This window comes from Typopeltis vanoorti, chromosome 17 (genome assembly GCF_054136105.1).
Source record: "Typopeltis vanoorti isolate ZY-2024b chromosome 17, IOZ_Tvanoo_1.0, whole genome shotgun sequence".
Lineage (NCBI taxonomy): Eukaryota > Metazoa > Arthropoda > Arachnida > Uropygi > Thelyphonidae > Typopeltis > Typopeltis vanoorti.
Window position 1 is genome coordinate 10,336,602 of NC_143565.1, and position 18,600 is coordinate 10,355,201.

The 18,600-nt window shown below is 35.1% G+C and overlaps 1 protein-coding gene across 2 annotated transcripts in view; it reads right to left on the bottom strand.

Annotated features, from left to right (window-relative positions):
* Positions 1 to 1,408: 1,408 nt before the first annotated feature.
* RNaseZ (ribonuclease Z) overlaps positions 1,409 to 18,600 on the bottom strand; it is a 336,200-nt gene continuing 319,008 nt past the window's right edge. For both annotated transcript variants that reach the window (XM_090407253.1, XM_090407252.1), the window contains 3 exons: positions 6,754 to 6,832; positions 6,409 to 6,553; positions 1,409 to 1,671 (listed from right to left, as the gene is read on the bottom strand). In XM_090407253.1, coding sequence (XP_090263379.1) covers positions 1,513 to 1,671; positions 6,409 to 6,553; positions 6,754 to 6,832 — 383 coding nt within the window. In that variant the 3' untranslated portion in view covers positions 1,409 to 1,512. The remainder of the gene's footprint in view (positions 1,672 to 6,408; positions 6,554 to 6,753; positions 6,833 to 18,600) is intronic.

Genomic DNA, 18,600 nt, shown 5'->3' on the forward strand with positions numbered 1-18,600 from the left:
TTATCGGTTCCATTTGTCTTTAAAGGGTCGCGTGATTTTTTGTTAATACCACACCAATAGAATTAATGTCTTCATAGCTGCTCTCTCCTGTAAAAAAAAAAATTTAACTTGTACATATTGTAACAATTAAAAAAAAAGGTTGAATAATTTATACGCGTATAAAAGGATACCATATGTAAATCGTTGACGTGCCAGCAAAATTCTCGGGTGTGCCGTAGGTTCACCACCCGTGTTGTACGATATTGTTATATATCTTGGAGTAGTTTCAAATACTACCGCTATGATCTTATTTCGCTTACTATAACAACAACAGTTGGTTGTAAAATTATATACAGATATTTTTCTATATAATAATTTAAAAAAATTTTCTGTTTTCAATTTTTTGCGCTTTGCAGGGCCCTGTGCCACTACACAGTTCGCACACCCATGAATACTGCATATCTGCTTTCCAACAATAGAGAAGGATTCAAATCCACAGACTAAGGCATAGTGATTGTTTTAAGGTGGGAGATGAATTTCATTTGCCTGGTATGAAACCACTTCATTGGAGGAATGAAGTGGATTGAAAAAGTTCCTTATTTGGTCTCTACAGCAGGGTTTCCAGATTATATATATAAAAATACAAAAAAAAAAAAAAAAAACTTTTTTTTTTTTTTTTTTTCTTTCAAGATATAAGCTCAAAGCTTTTAGCATCCTGAGGCTATATTTTCATTCTCTTTCTAGGTCTTCGTATGTTTCTTTTCCCCTTTGGTTTATACTTTGTTACTTCTTTTGGTAGTCTTCTCTCTTCCCTTTCCAGAACAACTAGCTTATGTTATTTTGGACAAACTAGTTGTTCTGCACAAATTTGTCTTGAACATAAGGAATACATTTCACTTAAAAGAACCCATTAAATCCAGTTTAGCAAGCCATGCATTATTTTGTTCCACTGAATCCACAGGATTCAGTGGAACAAAACCAAAGTAACACAAAAACTATTTTCTTCTGGATAGACTATACTATTACTCACAAAAATTTTACAAATAAAGACATTTAAATTTAAACGTGATTTTGGTAATACTACTACTACATATCCATACTACATGGCACTATTGCATTATGGGTTTGGTGACCTCTCAAGCATGTGGGGTAATGTATAAAAAATAGTGGTACCTCAACTGCTTCAGACTTCTTAAAACCTGAAACAGTTGGGATGCCAATCCTAAAAGAACTTATACCTGGGGTTTTTAAATCCCATGTAGATAGGATTAACTGCCATAGTAGAGCATTAATTAGGTTTGTATGATGCCAGGTTACTTGGTTGTGACAGACTGCTGAGCTTAATGTGTTAGGGGGAGATAAAGAAAGTTGCAGATTTGAAAAAAAAAAAAAAAAAAAATTTACATTCCAAGAAAAATGCAATAATCACTTTTGTTTTTTTAAAAAAATTTATTACTTGTAGGGAATTTTAACTTATGATACAAAAGAATTAAAATTCTTGTACATATGTACAACAGATAAAATAATGTACAGTCAAGAAGTTGATGCAGAACTGGTAGACAGTTTCTGTAATAGTAATTGCTTCTGATGCCGTTTTGCCTTCTTCATTTCCATTTCCTCAATTTCTTCTGCAAATAAGCACTTAATAGAAGGAGTTAATAATGGTAGGATGGGAAGGTGATGCAGCTGAACCTGGAAATATTTCAACAGGGAGATAGATATCAGAGAATTTATATGTATTTCTACTACAGTAATGGAAATTGGTCTAATAATAATTTCTTAAAAGTACTGATATTTCAACCTTGGACAGTCTAAAGCAGGGGTCGGCAACCGGTGGCCCGCATGCGGCCCATAAAAGGTTGCCCATACATGGCATGTAGCCTGTATGTTGAATTATTTAAATAATACATTTTATAATATAAATAATTTTATACCTATACTTCGTGATATCTCTTTGCAACTTAGAAGTACAAACAAAAGGAAACTTTTGTTGGTATTATTGAAGATTTACAAAATTTGTTGATTTTCATAAAAATAGCATCGAAATGCGATTATTTTTGAACACTTTTAACGTCAACATTGATGATGTACCAAACCAACTACAGATGGAAGTTTTGGAATTACAGCACAATGAAACATCAAAGGATGCATTTTCGTTAGAAAATATCCAAAAATTTTATCGATGCTTACCAAAAAAATTTGAAGTATTAATCAGTTTCGCAAAGAAGATGATAGTCGCATTTGGAAGCACATACGTTTGTGAATAAATTTTCTTCTCGACCTGACTGATTAACTTTGCATGCTTCGATTCGAATTATTTGCACCTCAGGTTGTAAAGTGGATATAGATAATTTGGCTAAGGGAAAACAATCACAAGAGAGACACAACCTACATTACTTTCACAAGACTGTTTTTATGTGATAATTTTAATATTTGTGTTATATAATAAAAATTGATAACTTAAGTATTTTTTCACTCACTATTTTCTCTTAATTAAATGCCTGCAGCCTCATTGTTGAATGTGGCCGATCCTAGTCTAAAGTATAAGTGCAAAGTAATTATCATCTGGATACTAATGCATATATGCTAGGAACTAACAAAATACACTAATTAGTTTTGTATCCCAACTGTGTCGTGTTTTACAGTTTTTATTTGAAGGCTTTCCTGTCCCATTAAATCCTTTCTACATCATCACACAATCTGGTTATATGCAAAAGCAAAATCAGTCAGTTACTAAAATGATTAAAATTTTATTTCAGTTTGTTCCTTTTTCCATGTTACGTCATCATGCTGATGAAGTGTTCATAGCTTGGCAGTATTCAATTTCAACTCTACCATCTTAGAATATTTAACACGTTCGCTGCCACGCTACTTCGGCATAGTCTGTTCCCGATTGCCAAGCAATTTCACTTCTTCAAGGTCAGTACGGTACTCTCGTTGCCGGCGGTAAGTGTCATACGAGTATACTCGTAGTTGGCTTGTGCAGAGCATATACTATCTATGAGAATACACAGTTTTGATGCTAGCTCCACAAGCCAAGCAATTTCACTTCTGCAAGGTCAGTACAGTAATCTCGTTACCGGCGGTAAGTGTCATACAAGTATACTCGTAGCTAGCTGGTTTACCAACTACGAGTATACTCGTAGTTGGCAGCGAACGTGTTAATAAAGAACATAAAGGCTTAATTATCCTTTCTTGTTAAAAATCCACCACCAGTTTCATATTGAATGCAACCGCTAGAGAGAGAAAATCAATTTCACAGGTATGATGCATATTACTCCTCTATACATCATCTTATCCTCCTTACCTTCTATTATCGATGATTTACTAACCAGGGTCCTCTGATGCACAGATATATATAAGGCTTTACTTAAACAAGAAATCTCTAAAAATACTCTTTGAATGGTTATAATTCTACATCATGCAAAACTGATAAGGTCATATATTTACTCTATTAATCTATTTTGACTTACCTTTTTGCATCCGGATGGTGTGAATTTTTTCTCCTGGGAAACACGACTTTGTCATACTTTCGTTAAGTACTTCCCTGATTACTGAGTCTCAATACATAATTTTCTCCTTTACTTGTTTGTTCAGTCGGTCTTTATTATTCTTTTGGATCACCTGCTTCTTTCTTTTTTCAGCCCTGCTTAACTCTTGCTGCTTCTGCAGTTTTCAATTTTGCACTTTGTCCTATTCTTTGATATCCATTACATTTTCCTCTATTTCCACGGCTGCATGTGGAACATCATTTTCCATCCTATTGTCAATATTTGTTACTCTCTATATTCACGCTCACCAACAGGCTTTGGGTTCAAATCCAGCTGTGGGAATGGATGTTTAGAGGATCTTTAGCTGGCAGTTAAATTTTGTTGCTTAGTGTGAGATCATCACTGTACTTATTGGAAACCTGAAGTAGCTTGAAAAAATTCCATTTTTGGTTTATCCCTTACATCCCCTGAAATGAAACTGTGAATGAAGATTCACAGTCTAATCTTTGACATTTTTGTGGTTTACTTAACTTTTACTTTGTATATTGCTATGAGAATGCATATCAGATAATGGTCATGAATAATATACTTTAAAGAAAATAAATAAAAATATTTTTTCTGAAACTGAAATGGGTTATTTGGAGAGCAAATTACTGAAATAAGCTGGTTTTTCTGTTTTTGTTTACAGAATATTAAATCAAATTCATTCAGATTGTTCCAGTGCTTCACAACCTGAAATAATCAACATGAGTGAGAAATGTGTACCTTAAGGTTTAAATATTTTCAAAACTGTCTTCTAAATGTATTTAGCTGTCTAAGACTAATTACATAAATGCTGCATATCAAACACATCAGATACCAGTCAAGGCTGCTGTAAAAAAGACATTGAGAAACATCATAAACTAAGCAAAATCAACTTAAGGTTGCTGAAAGCAACCTTAAGTTGATTTAGCATTTTTTTTAAATCATGCAATTGTTAGGAATAATTGCTGATGTGAAAATAAACCTAGTTGGTATTGGACAAGGTTTATCTTACTTTCCAAATTGGAAAGGCATTGAAACAATTATGTGACCATATTAACCTAACAAAAAAAGATTCACTAAAACCTTTTATTAAACTATTATTTATACAGCTATTTTAGCCTGTTTTCATTTAGGAATGTCCCTTATTGGCTTTTTACTCAAGAATTTTTAGGGCATTATACATAACACCCTGCACCACACGGCCTATAGTCTCCTATAAGAACACAACCACAGCACCATTATTAACGTTTGTAGCTGAACCCATCAAACCTTTACTCACAACGTCAAACTATGATAAAAAATACGGACGACCTATTCCAGAAAATAAGTAACGTTACTTTATTCCAAGAAGACGTCCTCACCTCGTTGGATGCAACTTCATTATACGCTAACGTGGATATCCCCAGAACATTAGACATCGTACGCACATTACTCACAGAGGACCACACGCTGCACACACGCACAAAATTAACACTAAATGACATCATAAACTCGATCAAACTCATAATATCAGCTAACTTCTTTAGGTTCAACAACATATATGTTTAAATTTTCGGTCTCCCTATGGGCCAAAACATCAGTGGGCAACTAGCGGAATTATTCCTGGCACACATAGAATCACTCCTACTCCACCCTTCCCCCCATCACCTTTTATGGCAGAACGTGGACAACATTCTATGCATTGGAGAACCTACACACATTACAAACATCCCTTAATAATTACAACAACAGACCAAAATTCACAATGGAAACTGAACAGAACAAATCCATAAATTTCTTAAGCCTGACATTAATCAGAACTAACAACAAAATAACCACGAAAATATACCACAAACCCACACATATCGGAAACTACCTCCATTTCAATTCATACCATCCATATTCAGTTAAAAAAATCTGTCATCCTATCACAATTTATAAATGCTTACAAATTCTCAACATGCAGTTAAAGAATTTAACACAGATTTTTAAAAATCGCAATCCCACACAACTAATAAATTATGCAAACAGAACAGCAACAACCCATCAAAATAACCCTACACGAAAGATTATCAAACTGCCATACATACAAAAAGCCTACAAATACATTTTCAAACACGCTGGCTATAAGCTAGTATTCACCACGAACCAAAAATTAGCAACTTTCCTAAAACCCACTAAATCTCTCGCACACAAAGAAATGTTAGAACACCACAATGTAGTCTACAAATTTCCTTGCCAAAAAGACTGTGCTATCACCTACACAGGTTCTACCATCAGTTACTCGTGTCAGTGCAGTATGACATTCATTGGAAAGGGGGGGGGGTGTCACTGCAGTACGAGATTACCAATATATATACACAGACGATGTTAAAATATACCAACAAAATATAGAATTTTCCTTAATTGTTGGTTTCCAATATGCTCTGAAACAGATTAATCTTATATTATTTTTGACATGGGATGCTTGGTCATAGTCCATTTGTTGAGGCTTAAGTGCTATGAGGACATGTTGGAGGTTTAATGGAAAGGATTAAAACTAATTTTAATGCTTTCAATATTTCGTCTCAGTCACTGAGACATCTTCAGGGATTACAAATAACTTGCAACAATGCACTCAAATACAATACAATACTAAGTGAAATCCTACTTAATGGTCTTTAGCACACCCATAAGCAGGATGGTTCCCCCACCCCACTGGGTTATGAAATTTATCTCCCACCTATAGACAACCACAAACATCCATGCTCGTGGTGGGATTTTAACCTGCAGCCTGTTGGTTGGAGAGAGAGGATATGCTAAACCACCCAAGTCCACCAGACTGGCAATCATATTGTGCAGTCACATAATGTCAATATTGTTTTAGTATTCTATTTAAGATGATTTGTTAAAAAACATGTTAACAAAAGTTTTATATATTTTAGAAAATTATTACCTTCATATTATCAAAGGCAAATCCAACACAGCTATGAAAGTTCTCATTGAATATTGGTATTTTGGCATACCGCTGGCTAAAATGAGTTAGAATAGTGAACTTTGCTTCCATTTTTGTGCCAACTTCAATTGCTTGACTTGTAGTACTGAATTGAAAAGAAAAATGCAATTTATTATATGACTAATAAAGCTATGCTCAAGAATGTAGCATTAATAATAATCATTACCAATACATAAGAAGAAAACATTTAATTAAAAATGATCTTTTGTACTATTGCTTATAGCAGTAATCAGTTTTTTTTTTTATAACAAAAGTTCTAATTCAAATTTTTAAGCAATTACCAACCTGTGAGTTTTAATCTGAGCAAGATCTTCAAGATCATCCTCCATGGTAGCCTCATGAATAAGAAGAGAACATCCCTTTCCTGTAATATAAATATATTCATTTTTCTAATCTGAAATATCATTTGATAATGTTTTTTTTTATGGAGGATGCAAAAAGGAAAGATTTCAAGCATATGTTTTAAACAGCAATACATTTACAATTTACTATTACAATCTATCAATGCAGCCATGCCAAATTAAAAAATCTTGCTATTAAAAAAAAAAAAAAAGCCAATATACGTGACTAAATATCACTGGATTAAAAAAAAAAAAAAGACCTTTTTTTTTTTTAATATATGAATCTGTCCTTCCTGTAATTATAGGTCAGTAAGCAACACACAGAACACTTAGTATTCTGAGGGTGGTTTGAAAGGTTCTCGGCTTAACAATGAAAAAACAAATTTATCATTTCAAAATTATTTTTGTTTTTTTAACATAATCTCCCTTAAGACTAATACATTTATTCCAGTGCCATTATCCTGTCCCTGTAGTGGTTCTCAGTAAGATCTGCAAAATACCCCTCTATAGCTGCAATCACCTCTTGATTTGAAGAAAAACACTGACCAGTGAGGAAGAGTTTTAGTTTTGGCAAGAGAAAGAAGCAACAGGGAGCCAAATCTGAAGAATAGGGTGGATGTTCCAACAATTCATAGTGCAGATCCCTTAATTTTCCCATTACCAACACACCTTTATGGGCAGGTGCATTGTCCTGATGAAAGATGATTTTTTTTTTCTTCTGCAAACCGGATCTTTTCTCACGAATTTTTTCATCTAGTCTGGTTAAAAGATCGGAATAATATTCCCTGGTTATTGCTTTACCCTTTTCAAGATAATTAATAAACAAAATGGCTTTAGCATCCCAAAACACTGCTGCCATGACCTTTCCTGCTGATGGAACCAACTTTGTCTTCATTGGCGCTGAACAACCAGCTTCTGTCCACTGTTTTGACTGCTGTTTGGATTCTGGTGTGTAATGGTGAATCCGAGTCTCATCCATAGAAATAAATCGACACACAAATTCAGTTTTATTCTTGTTAAAATGCTCTAAGCACTATTCAGAAATTTTCATGCGAGTGCATTTTTGATCTGCTGTGAGCAAGCGAGGCACCCATCTTGCGCAAAGCTTTTTCATTTGCAATTCTTCATGCAAAATATATCCTACACGTTCTTTTGAAATGCCTATAGTCTCAGCAATTTCACACACTTTGACTTGCTGGTCATCCAATACCATATCCTATGCTCGATCAAAGATTTGTCCTTCACGTGGATCATTTCAATCAAGGCTGGTATGGCCACGTTTAAGCTCGGCAGGCCCATTTCTTAATTGTGTCGAAAATGAAGGAGTAGAGTGCCCATAAACTTTTATGAACTTTGAATGAATTTCTTTTGGCATTAAACTTTCTTTTACAAAGAATTTTATAACCGCACGATACTCAAATTTATCCATTTCAAGGGATACAGACAACACTTTTCCTTCAGACAGCTGTATAAAACAAACTACTTGATAGAATGACTTGCAATTTCACATGGATGCTTATGACAGATGTACCAACTCAGAAAAAAAAAAAAAATCTTGCCGATAGTGTTGCCATCTATGGTCGAGTCGAAGAACGTTTCAGACCACCCTCGTATGGATAGGCTAAATGTTAAATAATTTGGGAATCTTGTTCTAGAGATTAAACCCAACATTTTTCAAGCCTTCAGTCCAAAGGGGGAGGTCTCATACTAGGCAATCAACCTTATCTACTACCTGAAGTACTGACCACCAACTATGCCATCTCTGGATTCAAATCCACAACCTACTGATCAAAGGACAGACACTATCCACCTCACCAACAAGGTTGGATATTGTAGTTGTCACTGTTATTTTAAAACATCTTCATACTACATCTTGTTTTAGAGAAACATCACACACTGACACACAAACATACAGAGTTTAGTTTCTAGAGTAGGATTTCTACATTATCTAGTTATAGGTTTTCAGCTTTTTATGGATGGAACAGACAAAAATAATAATAAATTTACTTACGTCAAATATCACAGCAATAAAGATAAAAGTATACTCTTTCATACAAGCAAAACTGAAATTTACACACATCATAAATATTTTAGTGGATTTGTCTATGTACAAGCATGTCCTTTCCTTTCCTGCTCTACATTAGTTTTTTTTCATCCTGCAAAACAGGCTCCAGTTAGAAGCACACATGCAATTTAAAGACAGTACGCTGGCCTCATAGTCTTGGTAATTTCAGCTGTAAATCTAAATAATCACATATTTATGGAGCATAATCGCAATATCTCAGTTTTAATTTGTATTAAATGCTAAAAGAATGAATTTTCAAAAAAAAAATTTTTCCGCTACCTGAAAATTTCAGCATTTGCATTTTTCTTTTCGATGCAACATTCCAGCCCATAAGCAGTGGACAACATTTTGATCTGACAATCATGAGCATGCATATTATAATAAATCTTTATAAAACCTTAGTTGTTTAGATAAATATCTATTAAAGTATTACTGTACAGTACACAACTACTATGTTTGTAAAACTGATTTAATAGAAGGAAAGGGTTTGCTGAAAACACTCCTACATGCTGCTGCTGCTACAATATGAAGATTGTGACCCTCCTGTGTGATCTCTCTTGTAATTTTAATTCATATTATGTTCACAGAATTGCTTTATTTGCATTTATTTTTCCTGTATTCATATTGCTTTTTGTCACTGACTCATAACACCACAGAAAAATAAATATAATTTATTAGCTGATATTTTGCTAGACCAGTATCTTCAAGAGCACAAAACTTAACAACACAGAATACACGATACTATGATGTACCAACATCATAGTGGAAACATTGTGGAAACAATCCAAAATTGTAAGGAACAAAAGAATTAATATCTCTGTATATTAATTAAGAATTATAATAAAATTTTAAGAAATTATATTCTTGTTGAATCCTTTATCCAAGCATAATTAAACAAAGTTTATGTGTGAAATGTCATCATGACTAGTGTCTATGTCATATTCACTTATTTTTATGGGTATTAACAACACCAAACAAACTATTTTATAAACTTAATTATATTTTGATGAATTTCAAGTCAGCACAACCCAGCATGTATATGTGACAGTGAGTAAGTGAAACAATATAATTGTAACAAAAAAAAAAAAAAAAACAGCTATCTGGGAGTTGCTCTTAACATAAGTCTCCCAAATTTTTGGCAAATTAATGAAACCATATTCTCCTAACTTAACCTGAATATTTATTCAGGTTAGGTGTTAGGCTGACTCAAAAAAATAATCTTTTGGATCTGTAATGACTTCTAAATAGGACATTAGTTTTCTTCCATTTAATCCTATGTGAAGGGGGATTTCCAAAGCATGGTCTGCCAAGTCCTGACTTGCTATAATAATGGTAGCGAATGTATTTTTTATGTTCTTCCAGGCAGATGTTAACAGACCTTCCTGTCTGCTCATAGTAGGGGTATACAAAAAATATGGCTTTCCTACTTCTGATAACTAGTGGCAGCATAAAATAGCGACAGTACTGGAAAACGAAACAGCAATAATTCTCTGGGACTTTAGATTACGAACTGGGCTCCAATATCCGGCATTTGGAACACGATAGACCTGACATCACAATTATCGAACATCAATGGTTTGGATTATTGATATCACTGTACCCAGTGATAACAATCCCATGCATTTGTGAAGGGAAGGTTCAGTTCTACACCATAACAAATATCCTAAATACCTAGGAGTTACACTTGATCGCCTCTTATCATATAAGAAACATGCTGAAAACACAGATGGAAAAGTCATCAATCAGACTATGGGAATTTGATGATGATTTGCGATCGTCATCAAATTCCTGACATATGTACAGGATATTATGATAGTACTACACAAAAGACTTACGTCATTATTAACTTCCTATCAACAATTTTCCTCTAAATCAGTCTTTTATCTGTCAAGTCTCCAACATTATCAGATCTTATATTTCTATCTTCTAAGGCACTTTTTACCGTAACAATCCACCTATATTTTGGTCTTCCTCTGGATCTTTTCCCTGCCAAACTGGCAGAAAACAAGTGTTCTCTGCCAGGTTGGCAGGAAAATGGGAGAGGAAAGATTAGCAAAATACTTGTTTTGCTAATCTTTCCTTTCCATTCTTTAAGTGACCATACCACCTGAGATTAGCTCTGCTAACACATTCCTGAACCTACAGTACATTAGTACTGTACAGGATTGGGGGGGCTAAGGAATTTTTTTTAATACCAGTTTTTATTTTTTTAAAAAATTTTTTATTTATTATTGCATTATCTGGAAAAACCCCACTCTAGATACCAAACATGAAACTTTTTCAAGCCATTTTAACCTTCCAATTAGCTGGGTGGTGGACCCACACCGTGCGATGAAATTCATCTATATACGAGTATGTTGAAATAAAGGAAAGTAGAGGAAGAGTGATAGTAAGTTCAGCAGAACAGCGCTGATGAAAATACCTAAGAAAGAGGGATACAATAAAACAAAAGACATGTGAGAAAGTGACTGCAGTGCATCTGTAAGAAAGGGATCAATTACCAGATTGCCTTCTCCTAGCATTTTTAGTTGAAAAGAAAACCTAATTGTTTGAAGTGAAGGAGGAGGTCACAGATGTGGTGGGTTTATGCTAGGAACGGCTAAGGTGTAAGTCAATCTAAGAACAGGGATCTAAACTTCATCATCATCATCATCAAATTCCTGCCATGTACCCTCAAGGGGGTGTACAGGATATGACAGTACTACATGAAAAAATTACATCATTACTAACTTCCTATCTACAATTTTCCTCCAAATCAGTCTGTTACTTGTCAAGACTCCAACATTATCAGATCTTATATTTCTATCGTCTAAGGCACTTTGTACCGTATCAATCCACCTATATCTTGGTCTTCCTCTGGGTCGTTTTCCTGCCAACCTGGCAGAGAACACTTGTTTTGCTAATCTTTCCTCTCCCATTCTATTTAAGTGACCATACCATCTGAGATTAGCTCTGCTAACGCATTCCTGGATGCTGACAATGTCAAGTTCTTTCCTAATATCCTCATTTTTAATATGATATTGCCATTGATGCCATCTGTTCACGCCTCTAATCTTTCTCAGGACTCTCATATCTGCGGTCTCTAGTCTTTGGTCAAGTGTTTTACTTCTGACCCAGCTCTCAGATCCATAAGTTAAAATTGGTTTGAACACAGTCTTGTATACAGCTAATTTAGTGTTCCGACTAATTTCTTTCTTATTCCATATGAATTTATTCAATTGACTTCCCACGATACCAGCTTTGCTGATTCTGTTGTCTATTTCTATATTTAGTTTACCATCCTCAGTAAAAATTGTGCCTAAGTAGCTGAAATGTTTTACTTGTTCCACAGGTTCTCCATTCACAACACAGTTGACATTTTCAATGATTCTTCCTATTTTCATTGTCTTTGTCTTTTTATTGCTGACCTTCATACCATATCTATTACAACAGCTATTCAATTTAGTCAGAGAATCTTGCAGACTTGTAGCGGATTTATTTAGAAGTATAACATCATCCGCATAAAGCAAAGAGCTGACATTAACATCTCCAATTTTGATATCAGGTTTAATACCACATTCCTTCATAATGTGATCCATATAGATAATGAATAACAGAGGGGATAATGTACATCCTTGTCTCACACCAGATTTAACATTAAACCATCTTCCTGTACTTCCTTCAATTCTAACTGCTGACTCACAACTCAAATAAAGACTAAGTATTGCTTGATATAATGCCCCATTGACACCATATAACTGCAGCGTATTGAATAGCTTCTCTCTTGGCACCTTGTCATATGCCTTTTCCAAATCGACAAAACTTAAATACAGATCTTTGTTATATTCCCATGCTTTCTCGACTATTTGTCGTAAAGTGAAGATCTGATCCTGACAGCCTCTATTTGGCCTGAATCCAGCTTGTTCTTCACCAAGCTTTTCTTCCACAATTCTTCTCAACCGTTTCTCAAGTATACTTGTATAGATCTTGCCAGGAACACTCAGTAGGGAAATACCTCTGTAATTCTCACATTCAGTTTTATTTCCCTTTTTATATATGGGTACTATGAGAGCTCTACTCCAATCATCGGGAATTCGTCCCTGTGTCCAGGCTTTCTGAACTATGCAGTGCAGCCACTGTAAGACTCTTATACCACCACACTTCAGCATTTCTGGTCGAATATCATCTACTCCTGCTGCCTTTCCGCATTTCAAGCCTTTGATGGCTTTTTCTACTTCAAGTATGGATATGTATTCCTGACTGCATGCCTGGTCAGTGTTTTTTATCACTGTGCTGTCATCACTGCTTGTTTCATTTAGCAGTTTTTCAAAGTAATTACTCCATACTTCAAGGATATCTTTTTCTCCTGTTTTCATTTCACCTTTATCATCTCTAATTCCTTTTACAGCACTCTTTCCTCCATTCCTAAGCTTCTTCAACAACCTCCAGAATATTTTGCCACCTTCTTGATATTTATTTTCTATATTCTTGCCAAAGTCCTCCCATGACTTTTGTTTAGCTAGTTTTACACACTGTTTAGCTTTCTTACATTTGTCTCTGTATTCTGTAAGAATAAAAGCTGACTTATTTGCCAGGAACTTTTGATATGCTTTCTTCTTTTCCTTCACTGCCTCTTTAACTTCCTGTGTCCACCAGGGAGTTCTGATTTTTTTATCTTTGCACACAACCTCACCACATGCCTCCCTGGCAGAATCAATCAATGTTTCCTTCAGAGTTTGCCACTGAATCTCCAAGGTTTGATTCCTGTTCTCAAACTCTTTCATTTTCTTTTCAATAATATTTCTGTATTTTAGTCTACAGTTCACATCTGAGAGCTGCTCAACTTTTATTCGCTTTAAAACTTTCTTACATGTTATTCTTTTCAATATGAAATTCAATTTTATCCTGCTCAAGACTAAATAGTGATCACTTCCAATTTCAAATCCTCTGTACACTCTGGTGTCCTGCACCAGGGAGAAAACATCACTATCAACAATAACATAGTCAATGAGACTTTTCTTATTCCTAGCCTCTTCTCTCCATGTGAATTTGTGCACATTTTTATGTTGGAACATGGTGTTAGTAATAACCAGTACATGTCCTGAGCAGAAATCCAACAGATATTTGCCATTATTATTAGCTTTGCTCTTTTCTCCAAATTTTCCCAAAATATTTTTGTATGTCTGACAATCATTTCCTACTCTACTATTTAGATCCCCAACAAGGACCAACTTTTCCTTTTTCATTGTGTCAGTTGCTTTTTCTAAAGCCTCAAAAAATTCCTCCACTTCTACCTTAGTAGAACCTTCTGTGGGACCAAAGGCACAAATAAGTCTCATTGTCCAGTTCCCCATTCTCATATTTACCCACATTACTCTACTTGAGACTGACTGCCATTCAAGAAGATTAGCCTCGTATTTTGTGTTGAATACTATGGCTACTCCTTCTTTTCCTTGATTGTTATTGCCTGAATATAACATTTTGTATTTATTGCTCAGAAAGATCTCACCAGTTTTGGTCTTTTTTGTTTCAGTCACCCCTATTATGTCGATCTGGTACTTATCTAATTCCTCAGCTAGCTCCATTTCTTTGCCATTCAGGCTTCTTACGTTGATAGTACCGATCTTTAACTCTGGTGATGTTGAGTTGGGGTTTGTTTTCAGATTTGTTCCAGTAGCTGACTTTTCGCTGTTCGCCCTGGTTCCCTGGCGAAAACAACGGGGGCCTTGTTTAACCGGGCGACGCCTCAGCCGGCATGAAATTTTGTCATGTTGTACCATCATTTTTTATTTTGGTTTAACCAATAAGAATACAATTTGGTCGGCTAAATCCCAAATTGCCAGCCCATCCTCGTTCGTTCAGTATCAAAGTAGATACCCAACAGGGTGCACCACGAGAAGGTGAGGATTGGACATTAGGTCAGAAGCCCTGGTCGGTTCTCCGCATTCCTTTAAAGGCTATGTGGAGGTCTCCTCTCAGTTATACAGCTTTGACCCTTAAGCACCCCGGATCTAAACTTACATATACAAATTTGGTTATTATCAAAAGTGAGAGAAGATGTAGTGTGATCTTACTTTAGTAGAGTCGGGAGCAAATAGTTAATCATCTAGAAATTCTGCCCTGAAGACCAAACATGGAACTTTATAATATATGCATCGACAGCCGTATGGCTAATACAACTGAATTTTCAAGTTTTTTTTTTTTTTTTTGCATTAGAGGGCACCAAAATAGGACTAGATCTTTTGTCCATTACAGTTGTATTGTTTCACTTACATATACATGCTGTGTTGTGCTCTGATGATGCTGATTTGAAATTCAGTGATATATAAACAAGTTCATAAAACATCTTTTTATAAAATAGTTCATTTGGTGTTGCTATAATACTGTTAAAATAAGTCATGAATAACTGTCAACACCTAATCTTATCTGTTAGATTTGTATATATTGTTGACTTCATAATAAATGCCTCAGTATCCATGGTGCAAAATGTTATGGGAAGGATCACTACACCGACTGGGTTCGACCTTTATTGATCTTGTATCCCAAAATGCATAACTTTACAATTTTCCAAGTTAAATTGACATCCATTATGTTTTGCCCTTTAGAACACACGCAATTTACAGACAAAAATACTAACTGTCGTGGTGGTTGTGAGCAGTAGATGGCATCGATGTAGGTGATTGGTAGTAGAGGTTCGGTGTAGTAGTGGAGACGGAGTGTTGTATAGTAGGTGTCCTCCGTGATGAGTCTTCGGACTCCTTGGAGGTGTCACGAATAATAATAATAATAATTATTATTGCCTAGGCACCTTCATGGAGTCCTAAGCCTCATCGTGGGAGACTCAAACCATCAACACAATATCCATTTTACCTCTCCTTGAAACTGTTAACAGACAAAGCACTCACAACTGACTCAGGCAACCCATTTCATTTGTTCATCTCCAAGTGAAAAATCTAGTCCTGATATCCTTGCTAATCGCACTTTTATCCAACTACCAGGGATAAAAGCTATTGTTCTGTCCCCAATAGCCAAGTGTTGAAACATTTCCCCTGCATCAATCCTATAAAATCCTTTAAGTAACTTAAATGTTTATAACCCCCCTCCCCCCCGGCTATTAATCAACTTTTGCAATCCACAAATCCTCAATCTGTCCTCACAGAGAGCATTCCACAGACCACTCACCATCTTGGTCGCTCACCTCTAGATTTTCTCCACCACTTCCTTATCCCCAAGAAACCCAGAAGACCAGACCTCAGCACAGTAATCCAGATGCGGTCGTATCTAGGCTTTATAAAGAGGAATGATAACTTCCCTTTCTTTGCTGGGTTCTTCAATAACCAAGTAATCGTGTGAGCTACCCTGGCTACTTTAGCAATATGCCCTCTAAACTTCAGCTCTCCATCTACTACTGCTACTACCCCAGATCCCTGACTTCATCAATTTCCTAGAGTACAGTTTCCTGAATGTGGTACACAGCTTGTAATCCTTGTATCCCAAAATGCATAACTTCACAATTTTCCAAGTTAAATTGACATCCATTATGTTTTGCCCATACTGTCAGCTTATTTAAATCATCCTGCAAGCTCTCCATCACCATGATTAACCTACCATACTTTGCATCACCAGCAAACAACTGAATATCTCCCTTCAAATTATTTCTTATATAATTTATGTACAAATTAAATAGGCACACCACTAGTCACCTGCCTTCTCCCGGATTCTGCTTCTCTATATGCTACTTTTCTGTATCTGTCCATCAGCTACCCTTTTATCCATATCACCAGTTTCATATCCAGTCCCATTTGTTGCAGTTTGCATAACAGAGTTAAATGATAGAAATATATACACATTTGCACAAGAATAATGTTTAATTTGCCAAATATTTTGGTCTGAATATTACAGACCATCTTCAGTGGCTACATAGGAATAGTTTTAAAAAACAAAGTGGAATACGAACAATTGATCATTCACACATAGAACGAGCTGCGTGATGTCATATCGCTAAATATTAGAAGAGTAAACATTTTTAAAGTCATAATTAAAGATATTAATTCAGAAATTCATATAATAATATTAAATAACATTAGACTAATATAGGAAATTTACAAAAAAAAAAAGAAAAAAAGGTGTTATTCTGATTAAACTTTCCCAAATTTCTGATATAGATATACAGTCATTACGATTCAAGTTAGGACGTTGAAGTAAGGCCTTCACACTTTCTTTAAATAAACGTTCAAATTTGTAGCGACATCTGTGTAGGAGGAGAGTCTTGGACCAAAGAATGTTGTGGCTTGTTTCTAATCCATGCAGAGCTAATCCATATTTCTCAGGTTTGTTGTGTTGAATTGATAACTGATGCTCTTGAATTCTTTTTTCTATAGAACGTCCAGTTTGTCCAAAGTAGGAAAGATTACAATTACAAGGAACTTGATACACACCAGGTAGAGACAAGGTTGAGCATTTATCTTTAGATGAAGGAATATGGATGGATAATTTGTTAATAGGTGTACAAGTTGCTGTTAAATCATATTTCTTCAGAATTCTTGAACCAATTTCAAGAATTCTGAATTGGTTGAAGAAAAAAAAAAAGAGTTAAATGTGGTATCCTGTCTGGAAAATCCAGCAGTATCATAGTGTAGCCATTCTCTTTATCCAACTGCTGTCACTCTATTATAAAAAGTTAGTACATTACTAAGGCATGACTGATCCTTCAACACTTTTCTATTATACAAGCTTTTCTTTTTACTTTTTTTGTATTGCAAGTAGTAAAATGGTATATTACAATATTATTAAATACTCTGGATCATTTAGAAAGTGTTTTTGCTGGGTTACAAAGTATATTATACTTGACAAGAAATTATTAGCCATAGTATTCAACACAAAATACGAGGCTAATCTTCTTGAATGGCAGTCAGTCTCAAGTAGAGTAATGTGGGCAAATATGAGAATGGGGAACTGGACAATGAGACTTATTTGTGCCTATGGTCCCACAGAAGGTTCTACTAAGGTAGAAGTGGAGGAATTTTTTGAGGCTTTAGAAAAAGCAACTGACACAATGAAAAAGGAAAAGTTGGTCCTTGTTGGGGATCTAAATAGTAGAGTAGGAAATGATTGTCAGACATACAAAAATATTTTGGGAAAATTTGGAGAAAAGAGCAAAGCTAATAATAATGGCAAATATCTGTTGGATTTCTGCTCAGGACATGTACTGGTTATTACTAACACCATGTTCCAACATAAAAATGTGCACAAATTCACATGGAGAGAAGAGGCTAGGAATAAGAAAAGTCTCATTGACTATGTTATTGTTGATAGTGATGTTTTCTCCCTGGTGCAGGACACCAGAGTGTACAGAGGATTTGAAATTGAAAGTGATCACTATTTAGTCTTGAGCAGGATAAAATTGAATTTCATATTGAAAAGAATAACATGTAAGAAAGTTTTAAAGCGAATAAAAGTTGAGCAGCTCTCAGATGTGAACTGTAGACTAAAATACAGAAATATTATTGAAAAGAAAATGAAAGAGTTTGAGAACAGGAATCAAACCTTGGAGATTCAGTGGCAAACTCTGAAGGAAACATTGATTGATTCTGCCAGAGAGGCATGTGGTGAGGTTGTGTGCAAAGATAAAAAAATCAGAACCCCCTGGTGGACACAGGAAGTTAAAGAGGCAGTGAAGGAAAAGAAGAAAGCATATCAAAAGTTCCTGGCAAATAAGTCAGCTTTTACTCTTACAGAATACAGAGA